The sequence below is a fragment of the Spea bombifrons genome, chromosome 5 (assembly GCF_027358695.1).
Source record: "Spea bombifrons isolate aSpeBom1 chromosome 5, aSpeBom1.2.pri, whole genome shotgun sequence".
NCBI lineage: Eukaryota > Metazoa > Chordata > Amphibia > Anura > Pelobatidae > Spea > Spea bombifrons.
This window is the reverse complement of record NC_071091.1, coordinates 45,688,623-45,703,939: the sequence shown is the minus strand read 5'-3', so window position 1 is coordinate 45,703,939 and position 15,317 is coordinate 45,688,623. Positions and strand designations below refer to the sequence as shown.

Genomic DNA, 15,317 nt, shown 5'->3' with positions numbered 1-15,317 from the left:
TAAATGCCAGAGTGGCATTAAGGGGTATAAGGCATTTCTGGAGACAGAGTGCTCTATACAATGCCTTTTAACTCCCTTAATGCCACTCTGCCTCCTGAAATGCCTTATACCTCCCTATATGCCACTCTGCCCCATAATATGCATTTTAACCCCCTAAATGCCAGAATGGGATATAGGGGTATAAGGCATTTCTGGAGGCAGAGTGGCACATAGGGGGTCAAAAGGCATCCCATGGGGCACAGTGGCATATAGAGGGTTAAAAGGCATATCATGGGCCACAGTGCCATATTGGAGTGGCAAGCCTGGGGGCAGATGTGTGTAACTGGGGGACAGGTTGGAAAATACAAGAAATAAAAACAAAAAAAATTTCTCAATCATAGCTTTTATTCAAAAAAATAGTTTACATGAATTAACATTTACTGGTAAAACTTTTTTCCTTTGGGGTCGTCTTATATTCAGGCTTTCTTTTTTTCCTAAGTTAATATTCAGATTTTGGGGGGTCGTCTTATAATCAGGGTCGTCTTATAATCGAGCAAATACGGTATGTTTCTTCTAACCATAGTGACATGTTCATTTGTGTCTTGCGCACTCCAGGTTTGTACTAGAAACACATGCAGCCCATCATTTGATGCGCCAAGGGGTGTAGTTTTTGCAAATATGTACTTTTTGTGCCATAATAATGCCACGTCAAGGCTTCAATTACTGACCATTCACACGCCTTTTATATCTCCATTCACTCACAGAAGCACACACCATAGAAATGATCGTAAAGGGAGAAAAAAAAAAAAAAAAAAAATCACTTACAGCAAAAATAAGTTTTGTAGTAAAAATGCAAGGGGCTCCAGGGATGAGATGGTTAACTTACCCACAGGCTAAATGGCTGATTTTAATAATATTTGCAGTTCATCAGGATTTCAAAAATTGCCTTCCTCTACCATTGGCTAAATTTAACCCCCATGATTAAAGGGATCATGGGGTTAAAATTTAGAATCGGCCATTTTTAAAAAGGGAATGTGACTTTTTCATAGCTATATGATCACTGTGGTAACATTGACTACCACAGTGATCATTTAGCTAGAATACTTAAACTTTTTTTTTTTTTCCCAAAGTTTAAACTAGTTTATGTTTAGATAAATAAAGATTAAAAATTAAATTATCAGCCTTTAGAGACCCCCAAATATTTTTTTTTTTACTTTTTTTGTAAATTTTTATTTTTTTAATTTAATATTTTTTATTCTTTTTTCACAAGCATTATACCGTTGGAAAGGCGAGGCAAATACCTTTCCAACAGTATATGTTGGGGGTCTGTAGCTGCTTAGATGCCTGTATCTATACAGCCATCTAAGCAGCATGCCCCCATACCGCTTTAACTGACAGTTGTCAGTTATTAATAAAGTTGCGCGATGACATCAGTTTTAAAAGATGACATCAGTTTAGGAGGTGATTAATGGTGTCGATAGCGAGGCATTCAGCGACACCAAACACCCACCTCAGGATGCGCAAAATGGCGGCGCGTCCGGTAAACAATATACCGTATTTGCTCGATTATAAGACAACCCTGATTATAAGACGACCCCCCATAATCTGAATATTAACTTATGAAAAAAAGAAAAAGCCTGTATATAAGACGACCCTATAGGAAAAAAAGTTTTACCAGTAAATGTTAGTTCATGTAAACTATGTGAACAATTGTTTGTTAATAAAAGCTATGAGACATCTGCCCCCAGGCTTGCCACTCTGCCCCAGAAATGCCTTATACCCCATATATGCCACTGTGCCCCATGATACGCCTTTTAACCCTCTATATGCCACTGTGCCCCATGATATGCCTTTTGACCCCCTATGTGCCACTCTGCCTCCAGAAATGCCTTATATCCCTATATGCCACTCTGGCATTTAGGGGGTTAAAAGGCATATTATGGGGCAGAGTGGCATATAGGGAGGTAAAAGGCATTTCAGGAGGCAGAGTGGCATTAAAGGGGTTAAAAGGCATTTCACAGAGCACTCTGCCTCCAGAAATGCCTTACACCCCCCATTTAACACTCCCCCTCCCTCCTCCAAAGTTACCGGTGCTTCTGAGTTGGGGGGGCGCATAACACAGGAGGATCCAGGTCCCCTGCATCTGACCCCCTGTGCTTAGTCCGGGCAGCATGTACAGCTCCACGCGAATCGCGTAGAGCTCTACACGCTGCCCGGACTATGCACCGGGGACTCAGAAGCACCGGTAAGTTGGGGGGGCATAACACAGGAGGATCCAGGTCCCCAGCATCTGGGTCCCCAGTGCTTAGTCCGGGAAGCGTGTAGAGCTCTACGCGATTGTATCGTGTAGAGCTCTACACGCAGCCCGGACTAAGAACCGGGGACTCAGAAGCACTGGTAAGTTGGGGGGGCATAACACAGGAGGATCCAGGTCCTCTGCATCGCTGCGGGGGATCTGGATCTTAGTCTCATAGTCAGACCTATTTGAGGTCTGATTATAAGACGACCCTGATTATAAATAAGACAAGGGGTATTTTTCAGAGCATTTGCTCTGGAAAAAAACACGTCTTATAATCGAGCAAATATGGTAAATAAGTTGAAAAGAGTTCTCAGGAGAGGTCTCTCTAGTGTCATATAAAAGGACCTGTAAATTCATACCTAAAGTATGTGTGTGTGGGGAAAAATACACAAAAAAAAAAAAAAAAAAAAAAAAAAATACTACTTCAAACTTTGACAAAGGCTGTGTGACAGAGCCAGGTTAACTGGAGTTGCCCCGGCCCTCCTGTCCTCAGGCAGAGAGACATTCTCATGGAACTCTGTGTGGGGTTGCCTGGGGGCAGTTTGCACGTGTTTCGTTGGGCAAGGATTTTTTGGAGGCCTTCGTTGGGGATTCGTGTGCAGTTTAGCCGGGTCATGGAGCACGTCTGTGTCAGGTTTCTGGTGCCACGGCCCGGTAATATTTTACAGGATGTTTTTAAGTTATAGCCAAGTTTTTTTCGTTTTTTTTTTGCATATGTTGCAATGTTGCTTTAGATTTCATATTATATTTTGTATAGAATATGTGCAACTGCAGAAAGAAAATTGAGTTCGCCAACATCCCCCAGTTCCAACAAGGCCTCACATACATGGATTTTTTGAGTAAGTTATGAGGGCAAAACTGGAACATGCGCATTTTAGTTTTCAAATTTGGAATTTTCAGAAATTGGTTTACTGGGCCCATATCCCATTTGGGACATTTTGGAAGCCCCCCCCCCACGCTGTAAATTACCCCATAAAAGTATACAAGTCAAGGTGTTCTAATAGGGTAATTTTGACAGTTTGCAGGCAGCCATTTCTTCACTGATGTCTGCCAAAGTTCACGGAAAATTTATTTTATTACGTTTTTAACACATAAATTTCAATGTTGCATTGAATTTCTTGCACACCATAAGTGCAACAGTGGAAGACCACATTTTGTTTACCAATATCCCGTGATTCCAACAAGGTCTCACATGCATGGTTCAGGCATGTTTTGGGGATGCTATGAAGCCAAAACTGGAACATGGGAACTGAATTGAGCCTATTAGGAAATTGTAAGCTGAATAATATAATATTAACCATAAGAAGTGAAAACCTTAAACTATCCAACAACATTAACACTATGATTGGGGAAAAGTGAGTATATTAAGAAGAAAGTTGAATGGAAAATGTTCTTCCTGAATTATCAGAGACACTGAAGGGCCTTGTTCAGCTGGAGCCAAGATTTCCCAGAGTAACTTAAACTGAAAAGATAAAAATGTGTTTTTTTGGCAGGGTTTATTTTTGTTCAAATTAAGAAGGCATTGTGAGTTGCAATCTGCATTAAATAAATGGCTACCTTCTTATACCATGTATTTGTTTTCCTCATAATGAGGTATGGCTGCAATAACTGATCAGCCAAATCCATTCCCCCCCATATGCCTATTGTAGGTCTTGATGCAGCTTGCCTTTCTCTGGACCGGTGTTTTGCCCCGGACAGGAACAGTGGCATCATCATGAATTGTGCTTAACATGCACACATCCTTCTTGTCCCTATATTTTATAGCCAAAAGTTCTTCTTGGCGTAAAGCTAAGGATGCCCCATTTTTTTTTTATTTGGTTTCCCTAATCTGTTTTGGGAGCCCTATTCTGTTCTGCCTTATGGTGCCACAGGTCAAGTTGCTGTTTTGCATGGACACCTTGGCCTGTGGCACCATAAGGTTGTCCAAGTACAATGTAGTACCCTTTGTTCAGTAAGGGGCAAACAAGGTCCCAGACAATTTTTTCACTTAAAACACCACAATTAGAATTACCCTGGGGTGACACGTTTTAAAATAAATAAATAAATATAAAAAAAAAAGATGGTTTGATAGGGGTATACTGAATAAGCCAGCTTCAAATAGATCTGTTGGAATTCCAAGTTTAAAAACTGAAATCTGGGCAACCTGGTGGGTCAAGCTTGGCATCTTTCCCCTCATACACCCGGAAGGACTATGTGTAGCCACTACTGCTCTCACATAATTTGTAAAATTTAACCCCATACCAGAAGCGTTTAGAGGGAATGTATTGCTTGAACCCTAACCGGCCTTTAAATTTCATTAGGGACTCAGCAACACAAATTTCTCGCTTGGGGGTATAAACTGCAGCAAATTTGGTTTGAAAGTGAGAAATAAGGGGGCGAGTTTTAAAAAGCCTGTCATATTTGGGGTCATCTTTGGGAAGGCACTGGGTATCATTAACCCCTTCAATCCCAGGGGTTTTTGGTACCTCAAATCCCAGAGCAATTTTGCAATTTTTGCGCTATGTCGGTTCAGCGATTATTCTCTTTTCCTGTGAATAGTGTACTATATAGTAGGGCTGCAACAACTAATCGATAAAATCGATAATAATCGATAATGAAATTCGTTGGCAACGAATTTCATTATCGATTAGTTGAATCGATTATTATCGATTATAAAATGAGGGTTTTTTTCAGAGCAAACGCTCTGAAAAATCCCCCTCATTATATAATCCGTTTAGTCTGACTCACAGCAGCAGCTCCTACTTACTCCCCCTCCCTGTAATCACTGTGACAACTGGCCCCGCCCCTTCCTTCTCCAGGCCAGAACCACATGGCTGTGACACTCATCTAACTGTAAGTATATGTATAATATATATATATATATATATATATATATATATATATATTTGGGCTACTGAAAGTTAGGGGAGGTGGGGGTTAATTTAGGGGCAGTTATGGTTAGTGGGGTGTTTAGGGTTAATTTAGGGGCATTTATGGTTAATTGGGTGTTTAGGGTTAATTTAGGGGCAGTTATGTTAATAGGGTGTTTAGGGTTAATTTAGGAGCAGCTGTGGTTAATGGGGTGTTTGGGGTTAATTTGAGGCAGTTGTGGTTAATGGTGTGTTTAGGGTTAATTTAGGGGATGCTGTGGTTGATGGGGTCTTTAGGGTTAATTTAGGGGATGCTGTGGTTAATGGGGAGTTTAGGGTTAATTTAGGGGCAGTTATGGTTAATGGGGAGTTTAGGGTTAATTTAGGGGAATCTAAATCCTGGGGGCAGTGAAGTGACATATCTGGGGGTATAAGGCATATACAGTATATAAGGCATATGTGGGGAGGGCAGTGTGGCATGTCTGGGGAGGACGGAGTGGTGTATCAGGGTGTATAAAACATTTCTGGGGGTAGAGTGGCATATCTGGGGGTAGAGAAGTGGCATGTCTGGGAGGCAGGGTGGCATGTCTAGGGAGGATGGAGTGGGGTATCAGGGGATATAAGGCGTATCAGACACAGTGGCAGATGTGGGAGGCAGCGTGGAGTGGCAGATGTGGGAGGCAGCGTGGCAGATGTGGGAGGCATTGTGGAGTGGCAGATGTGGGAGGCAGCGTGGCGTGGCATATGTGGGGAGGGCAGGGTGGCATGTCTGGGGAGGATGGAGTGGTGTTTCAGGGGGTATAAGGCGTATCAGGCACAGTGGCATGTGGGGGGTAGAGTGGAGTGGCAGATGTGGGAGGCAGCGTGGCAGATGTGGGAGGCAGCGTGGCGTGGCAGATGTGGGAGGCAGCGTGGAGTGGCAGATGTGGGAGGCAGCGTGGAGTGGCAGATGTGGGAGGCAGCGAGGAGTGGCATATGTGGGAGGCAGCGTGGAGTGGCAGATGTGGGAGGCAGCGTGGTGTGGTATATGTGGGAGGCAGCGTGGAGTGCTGTGGTAGGCAGCGTGGCATATGTGGGGGGCAGCATGGCATGTCTGGGAGGCAGCGTAGCAAGTCTGGGCTCAAATGTGCATATATTGGGGGGCTGGTTGGGAAATAAAGACAAGAAATGTATTATCAAAGTTTTTTTATTCTGCTGTTTGTATTTAACATCATTTGTTTAGTAAATTATTTTAAATAAATGAAAAATGTACATTCATTTTTTTTATCCGATTAATCGAAAAAATAATCGGCCAACTAATCGATTATTAAAATAATCGTTAGTTGCAGCCCTACTATATAGTACACTATTCAGTAGTGTTTACCATGTAAACTATATATTGTTTCTTCAAGGAGAGATAGAGCTTTCTTTTGATACCATAGTTAGATGATTAGCTGAAAATTTAGAATGAGAAATTTAGTAAAAACTAGCGAAAATTAGAAAAAAAAAACAACTAATTTTTTTTTTAAATTATCCCTCTGAATCCTCACAAAATTAGGTAAAGTGATGGAAAATCCCCTCCAACTTTATCAATTCAGGTGTCCTGATTTCAGAAATACCTAATTTATATAGATTTTCCATACTTTCCCAGCACCAGGGAACACTGGTATACTATAAGGTGTACATTTTTTGTTGAATTTTTATGCTTATGACTTAACGGGTGTGGGGGTTGTGAACGGGGGCAGGAGGGTTATACTGGGTAGATGTTATGCTAGGGCAATGAGATGTAAGGTTTTTTAAAAATTTTTATGATTATTATCTTTCATATATAATTTAATTTTTTTATTTTTTATATATATATTTTTTTAAAAAATGGTTAGAGGTTCTCTTAGGGATTATTTTTTTGTGTTATTTATATTATTCTTTTAATGTTTTTTTTATTTTTTAAATGAATAAACTTTTTTTTATTTTTTAAACGAATAAACTTTTTTTTCTGCTTCTCTGTTTCAGGACGGGAGGGGGGTGAGAGACATGGTTCCTCACAGACGTGCATAGAGATCGCAGCGTCTGTGCCTCATCGGAGGACAGGATATCCCCTGCAGTGTTACGTCAGCAGTGACGCAACCCAGAAGGGAACGCCCGATCACGTAGTTTGAAATCTAACAGCTTTCCGGCTTTCATGCCACAAAAGAACAGAATTAGTGTATGGCAGAACTAGTGTATGGAAAAAGTGTTAAAACACCACAATTAGAATTACCCGGGGGTGACATGTTTTAAAAAAAAAAAAATAAATATAAAAAAAAAAAAAGATGGTTTGATAGGGGTATACTGAATAAGCCAGCTTCAAATAGATCTGTTGGAATTCCAAGTTTAAAAACTGAAATGCCCATGTTGCAGTTTTGGCTCCACAATGTCAGAAACATTACTTATCCATGCATGTGGGGCACTGCTGTACTCGAGGGTGTTACTGAACACAAATCAAGATCTTTTTTGTTCTTTCAGATATCCACTCAGAAAAATAAACAAGGTGAACTGCAACATGATTTTTTTTTGTTAGACTAACAAGACGCTGGTGTGGAATCGGCTTCACGGGACAGGCCAATCTGCCCCTAACTAGATACCCTGTCTATTTTCTGGAAATATATTAATTTTAGGGAGATAAATTAAATATGGAACCTCTACCGTGTCTCAAATGAGACCTGGCCACAACAAATTGATCTGCCAAAATTCCGTGTTTCAAAACTGCAATGCCCATGTTCCAATTTTGAACCCGCCGTGCCCAATAGACATACTGTGACGGGATGCCCTGTACCCTAACTGGGTACCTCAGTCAATAGCTGCTTCCTAGCTTTTACAGGAACTGTATACGGGTACACTTCAAAGCACCGGCTCTCCAGTCACCCAAATCACTAGCCGAAGCTTAATGCAAGGTGAAGCACAAGAACTGTTTATTCAGAGTCACACACAGAGTTTTTAATACAGACAAATGATTTTTCAACATAGTGGAATACAATGGAAGGTGGGGGGGGGGGAGATGGGGAAAGACCAAATTTAAACAACAACAAAAACTACAACAACAACATCTTAGTGCACCATGGTGGGGGGGGCAGACATTAAACAGATTAACTGAAACAGCTTGTCACTCCCTGGATCTCGATACAAGAAGGAATCCCGCTCCACAAAAATAGGAGTTTAAAATTTCAAATTTTAATTAGATCAGTTAAAACATAATAAACAAAAAAAGAAAAAAAGTGTGCTCAAGTGATAGAAAGGAGATATCACTTGAGCACATTTTTTCTTTTTTTTTTGTTTATTATGTTTTAACTGATCCAATTAAAATTTGAAATTTTAAACTCCTATTTTTGTGGAGCGGGATTCCTTCTTGTATCGCTATTTAGATTAACCGGGAATATGGCTCGGCTTTCTATCCCTGCAAATTGAAGCGTCTCTATGAAACATCTGAGTGGTGAGCTGAAGTTATTTTTGTTTCTTGTTACATGACTCCCTGGATATACCAGACATAATCCCCTCAGCAAGTGATGAGACAATATCCCCCTTCTGGGGGTAGCTGAAAACATGAGGAGACACAGGTAAAGTTTATGACATACAATAAATAATTGTAAATCATCTGTGTTGGTATAGTACCAATACCAAATGAATATCAGCGCTCCACAGTTCTCAGAGCCTCTAATATTCAGGAAATATGGTTAAACCTGTATGGGGAAAATCAGTAGAAACTGACCCCCTGTACACAAGTCTTTACAATAGGGAGGAGGCTGGCTCTCAGGCCTCTCCAGGGGCCCCAGTGATGGAGGGTTCCATCTAGGGCTGCAACTAACGCTGCCTCCCACATATGCCACTGTGCCTGATACGCCTTATACCCCGATACACCACTCCATCCTCCCCAGACATGCCACGCTGCCTCCCAGACATGCCACGCTGCCCTCCCCACATATGCCACTCCACTCTACCCCCAGATATGCCACTGTGGCCCCAGATATGCCTTATACACCCTGATACACCACTCCGTCCTCCCCAGACATGCCACACTGCCCTCCCCACATATGCCTTATATAATGTATATGCCTTATACCCCCAGATATGTCACTCCGTCCTCCCCAGATATGCCGTATACCCCCCAGATATCTCATAGTTCCCTCATAGAGTCACAGACCCGTTCACAGCACACTGACACCATACTTTTATAAATAAGTACTGGGTTAATCTTCACGGCCCCCAGGATTTAGATTCCCTTTAGTCTGCCCCCCTTTATCTCTAACTGCACCTTAAGTTAACTTTATTAAATTAACCCTCAGTCCTCATCATTAAATTAACCCTAAACACCCCTAAATACCCCATCAAAACAACTACCCTAAATTAACCATAAACACCCCATTAACCATAACTGCCTCTAAATTAACCCTAAACACCCCATTAACCACAGCATCCCCTAAATTAACCCTAAAGACCCTGTCAACCACAGCAGCCCCTAAACACACCATTAACCACAACTGCCTCAAATTAACCCCAAACACCCCATTAACCACAACTGCTCCTAAATTAACCCTGAACACCCCATTAACCATAGGTGCCCCTAAATTAACTCTAAACACCCTATTAACCATAACTGCCCCTAAACACCCCATTAACCATAGCTGCCCCTAAACACCCCATTAACCATAGCTGCCCCTAAAAACCCCATTAACCATAACTGCCCCTAAATTAACCCTAAACACCCCATTAACCATAACTGCCCCTAAATTAACCCCACCTCCCCCAACTTTCAGTAGCCCAAATATTAATTTTATACTTACAGTTAGATGAGCGTCACAGCCATGTGGTTCTGGCCTTCTGGGAGAAGGAAGGGGTCGGGGCCAGTTGTCACAGTGATTACAGGGAGGGACTGGTAAGTAGGAGCTGCTGCTGTGTGTCACTGAAACTGTTTATATAATGAGGGGTATTTTTGCTCTGAAAAAAAAACTCATTTTATAAATCGATAATAATCGATTCAACTAATCGATAATGAAATTCGTTGGCAACGAATTTCATTATCGATTATTATCGATTTTATCGATTAGTTGTTGCAGCCCTAGTTCCATCACACATACCCTACCCATACATATGGGGTATTCCTGTACTCTGGGGGTGTTTCTGAACACAAATCATAAGTAATTTCAAGTACATAGGGAAAAAATACTGAAATATTGTGATTGGATAGAATGGGTTTGTTAAAAATGAAATATTACTGCAATGTTTAGGATAGACTGACACTAAAATGGTTAAATAAAAACTGTTAAAATGCCCCTAGTAAAATACTTTGGGATATCAACTTTCAAAAAAATAAATAAAAGAAAAAGCCTGAATATAAGACTATTGTATAGGAAAAAAAAGTTTTATTAGTAAATAAGAATTCATATAAAAAAAAATTCATATTTCATAAAAGCTATGATTGAGAAAAATATATTTTTTGTTTTTATTTCCTTTTTTTTTTTTTTTTTTTACCAACCGTTATGCACATCTGCCCCCTGGCTTGCCACTCTTCCCCCAGAAATGCCTTATACCCCCTATATGCCACTCTGTCTCCCTGATATGACTTACATCCTCCTATATGCCACTCTGCCCCATGATTGGCATATAGGGGGTTAAAAGGCATATCATGGGACAGAGTAGCATATAGGGGGTATAACGCATTTCAGGCATTTCCCATATAACACTCCCTGACTTACCAGTGCTTCTGACTCCCCGGTGTCTAGTGGGGGCAGCAGGTGGAGGCCGGCGTTTGTTTTGGCGGGGCTTTTATTACTGAGCACCAGATCGTCATGTGATGCCGGTGCTCCATCACAGAAGCCCTGGCGGAAGTGCCAGCAGCAGCGGGGGTTGTTCGCCGGCTGTCAGAGAGGAGAATTCCCTGCAACGCTGCGGGGAATTCTCCTCTCTGGCAGCCTGGGAAAGTCTGTGCAATGTGCGTAGACAACATCGGCTGCTGCCGGCACTTTCGCCAGCGCTCTGTGATAGAAGCCCCGGTGGAAGTGCTGGCAGCAGCGGAGGTTACCAGACAGGAGGATCCAGGTCCCCTATTCACCTATTTGAGGTCTGATTATAAGATGACCCCGATTATAAAACGAGGGGTATTTTTCAGAGCATTTGCTCTGAAACAAACCTTGTCTTATAAATCGAGCAAATACGGTATATATAGTTTTTATAGATGAAACTGAAAACATTTGCCTTTTCCCCTAATTTACCCCCACATTTTTTAGATATTTTTTATACTAAATGATGGTTTACATAAGTAATTATTTCAAAAGAAAAAAAACAACATGTTGGGGTGCACTAAATGATTTAGTTGGCAATCACGGTTGAACTAAGACATAGCAAAAGCACAAAGACAGCTCTGGTCATTTAGGGCAAACATAGTATAAAAAAAAAAATAAAAATAGAGTCCTGAAGGGATAAAGGTGTTAAGAGACCAGGAACAAAATGACAAGTAGGTACCATTTAGTTTAGTTATGCAGCGCTTACCAGGGGGGTATTTTAAAACCCCCTCTACGCAGAACAGCACTTCTAAGTTCCACACTCAGTAAAACTGAACTGTGTTCAAGAATAAATGCATATATAGGCCATTTCATTTAACCGAAAAACAAAAAAAAAAATCTTACTTTTTGTAAGATGGGTCCATGTGCAGTCTTTGACTCTTATCTTCCACATTAGTTCAGCCAAGGATATTTTGTTAGATTTGACAGAGTATATTAATGCTTTGACACTTTTTAAGAAGCAGCATTTGTTATGGCTTGAGCCCCACAAAACTTCAGGCACTATTTTAAGCAAACATTCTCGAGCAAACCGATACACTTGCCATCCACTACTATGTTGTTTGAGAAGGGATGTAAGACATAATTGATTTGTGATGTCTCTCTTTTGTTGTTCCATTTTTTCAACATTTTCATTAGCTGTGTTAATAGCATTTCCTGAATCTATTGGCTTACTAGCCAAAGTATACGTGTGATCATCTGACCATGGGTCTGCTTTATGATCAGAAATTGAATATCTTGAGTCAGAGTCCGATACATTTACAATGGTAGGGTCTTCTTTAAGAGACTTCCCTGCACTTCTAAATCTCACAGGACAATGTTTTTTTAAGAGTGTCACATAATGGCATTTCTTGTGGTTTTGTAGCAATTCTTTGAAGACATATCTCATCTGCCAATAACGTTTGGGAAGGTTCTTTATATCTCCCCTTTTCATGTCAAGATGATCAAACCTTTTCTCACAAGTACTGCTGTTCAAAAATATGGTTCGTATAAGTTTATGGCTCCCAGACATACTGCTTTCTAAACTATTTAACAAAAAGTCTTTAAGTAAGCCTTCTGTGGATATTTTGCTTGAATACAACATCTTCCCAAAATCAATGAAAATTCTTGAAAGGGATATTTTTTCAGGGGTTATAGTAACAGAACACCTCCGTTTTTTAAAACTTTCATTTTGGGTCATGACAACTTTACTGTTACTTTCTTCAAAGCGTTTAGAAGAATTTCCATCTGGTGCTTTTATTATTTTTTTTTTTACATTTTCATGTTCTTGCAGTTGCAGCCTAAGATTGTTCTGGACTGTCGAAGTAAAATTACCATTTCCAAGTGCTGTACTTTTTGCAAATGACACATGGTCCTTAGGCTCCCTGTTATGGAATATTTTATGGCGTTTCATATTTGGAAGTTCAAAAATAGACATATTACAAAGTCTTTTCGAGGACCTGGCATGCTTTGCAGCCTGTAATAACATTGGATTGCTTGAGTCTGTTTTTGGAAATTGAGACCTTTCCTGTATTTTCTTAGTTTTGTTTTTAACTTTATTCAACGTGTTTCTTTTCCATTTGTTCGGCATCAAATAACTTTTTTTAGAAGAGAAATTCTTTCTTTGAACAAACTGAAGTACAACATTGTTTTGAGATTTTGAATGCCTTTCTTTAACCAATGCAGGATACTGGTTAACATCATTGCAAAGTGTGTAGATTGGCCTACCACTTATTTGATAACAACCACCAGGTGGAACCAGCATAAACAGTGAACAGGTCTCTAACAAATACATCATAACATCATCGCCTATTCTGCCAAGAAGAGTTTGCCATAGAATGCTGGTGCTGATTGTTGCTGTAGTTGGATTAGGGAAAAAACTGCAAATATTTGGAGCAAACATAACTTGTGTGGTGCTGCTTTCATCAACTAATCCGTAACCAAAGGCCAAAACATTATTATTCTTTTTTTCACAAATGCGTTGAATTACTCGTGCTACAACTTCTCTTTGAGAGGAAAGCTGAAAGGAAAAAAAATAAATGATTGTTAATACAAGTTGTAAAACTGACAAAAAAAAACCCAAAACATTTAAATACAGCATATTTTCTATAAACTAGAAGTATTACACGCAATTGCAGATTTTTTTTTTTTTTTTTTTTTTTTAATACAAGGCAACTATATTTAAAACTTAATATTGGAATTCTGAAATTATTTCCAAATACATTGTTAACACAACTTTCAAGTATATGAACTTGAGAAAGTGGAGCTATTTTGATTATTTTATAAAGATTAGCTGTAACTGACCTGACCCCGTAATATACAGTCAAGGAAAAAATGATTTGATCCCCTGCTGATTTTGTATGTTTGCCTGCTGACAAAGACATGATCAGTGTATAATTTTAATTTAGGTTTATTTGAACAGCGAGAGACAGAACAAAAAAATCCAGAATAATGCATTTCAAATATATTATAAATTACCATTTTACTCAGGGAAATAAGTATTTGATCCCCTATCAACCAACAAGCTGTCGGGCACCCGGGTGTCTTTTATACAGGTAACGAGTTGAGATTAGGAGCACTCTCTTAAAGGGAGTGCGCCTAATCTCAGTTTGTTACCTGTCCACAGAAGCAATGAAACAGATTCCAAACTCTCCTCCATGGCCAAGATCAAAGAGCTGTCCAAGGATGTCAGGGACAAGATTGTAGACCTACATAAGGCTGGGGTGGGCTACAAGACCATCTCCAAGCAGCTTTGTGAGGAGGTGACAACAGTTGGTGTGATTATTCACAAACAGAAGAAACACAAAATAACTGTCAGTCTCCCTCGGTCTGGGGCTCCATGCAAGATTTCACCTCGTGGAATTTCAACGATTATGAGAATGGTGACGAATCAGCCCAGAACTAAAAGGAAGGCTCTTGTCAATGATCTCAAGGCAGCTGGCACCATAGTTACCAAGGAAACAATTGGTAACACACTAGGACCCCCTGCTCAAGAAAGCCCATGTACAGGCCCATCTGAAGTTTGCCAGTGAACATCTGAATGACACAGAGGAGAACTGGGTGAAAGTGTTGTGGTCAGATGAGACCAAAATAGATATCAACTCAAAATCAATTTTGATATTAACTCAACTCGCCAGGTTTGGAGGAGGAGGAATGCTGCCTATGACCTCAAGAACACCATCCCCATCGTCAAACATGGAGGTGGAAACATTATGCTTCAGGGGTGTTTTTCTGCTAAGGGGACAGGACAACTTTACTGTATCAAAGGGAGGATGGATGAGGCCATGTCAAATCTTGGGTGAGAACCTCCTTCCCTCAGCCAGGGCATTGAAAATGAGTCATGAATGGGTATTCCAGCATGACAATAACCCAAAAACACACGGACAAGGCAACAAAGGAATGGCTCAAGAAGAAGCACATTAAGGTCCTGGAGTGGCCTAACATTAAAATTATTTATAAAGTGCCGACAGACTCTGCAGCGCTGTTACAATCAGTAGAACAATTTAGAATCACACACACAATAACAAACTGGTACAAAAGAGAGGAGTGCCCTGCTCTTGCGCACTTACAATCTAGTCTAAGTTTTACAAAGGAGTCAAATGCTTACTTCACTATAAAGTAAAGTGTAGGGCTGCAACAACTACCCAATAAAATCGATAATAGATCATCAAAATCGTTGCCAACGAGTTTCATTATCGATTAGTTGAACCGATTTTATCGATTATAAGATGAGGTTTTTTTTCTAGGGATGGACCAATATACAAAAAGGCATTATTGGCAAAATAAAATAAAAATAAAAAAAAATTAAAAAAAACAACCGAAAATAATCGTCCGCAGGGGCTGGGCTGCTTACCTGCACATTGGTTGCGAGCAGCATCTCGGCCAGGAAAACCAGGAACCCAGCGGATTCACGTGAATGCACAT

The 15,317-nt window shown here is 40.3% G+C and overlaps 1 protein-coding gene across 1 annotated transcript in view; it reads right to left on the bottom strand.

The window, feature by feature from the left end:
• The window catches only part of TERT (telomerase reverse transcriptase), a 360,451-nt gene that overhangs the window by 321,357 nt on the left and 23,777 nt on the right, over positions 1 to 15,317 (bottom strand). The window contains exons 2-3 of the mRNA XM_053467313.1: positions 12,213 to 13,413; positions 11,763 to 12,077 (exon numbers count right to left, since the gene is read on the bottom strand). Of these exons, the coding sequence (XP_053323288.1) occupies positions 11,763 to 12,077; positions 12,213 to 13,413 (1,516 nt within the window). The remainder of the gene's footprint in view (positions 1 to 11,762; positions 12,078 to 12,212; positions 13,414 to 15,317) is intronic.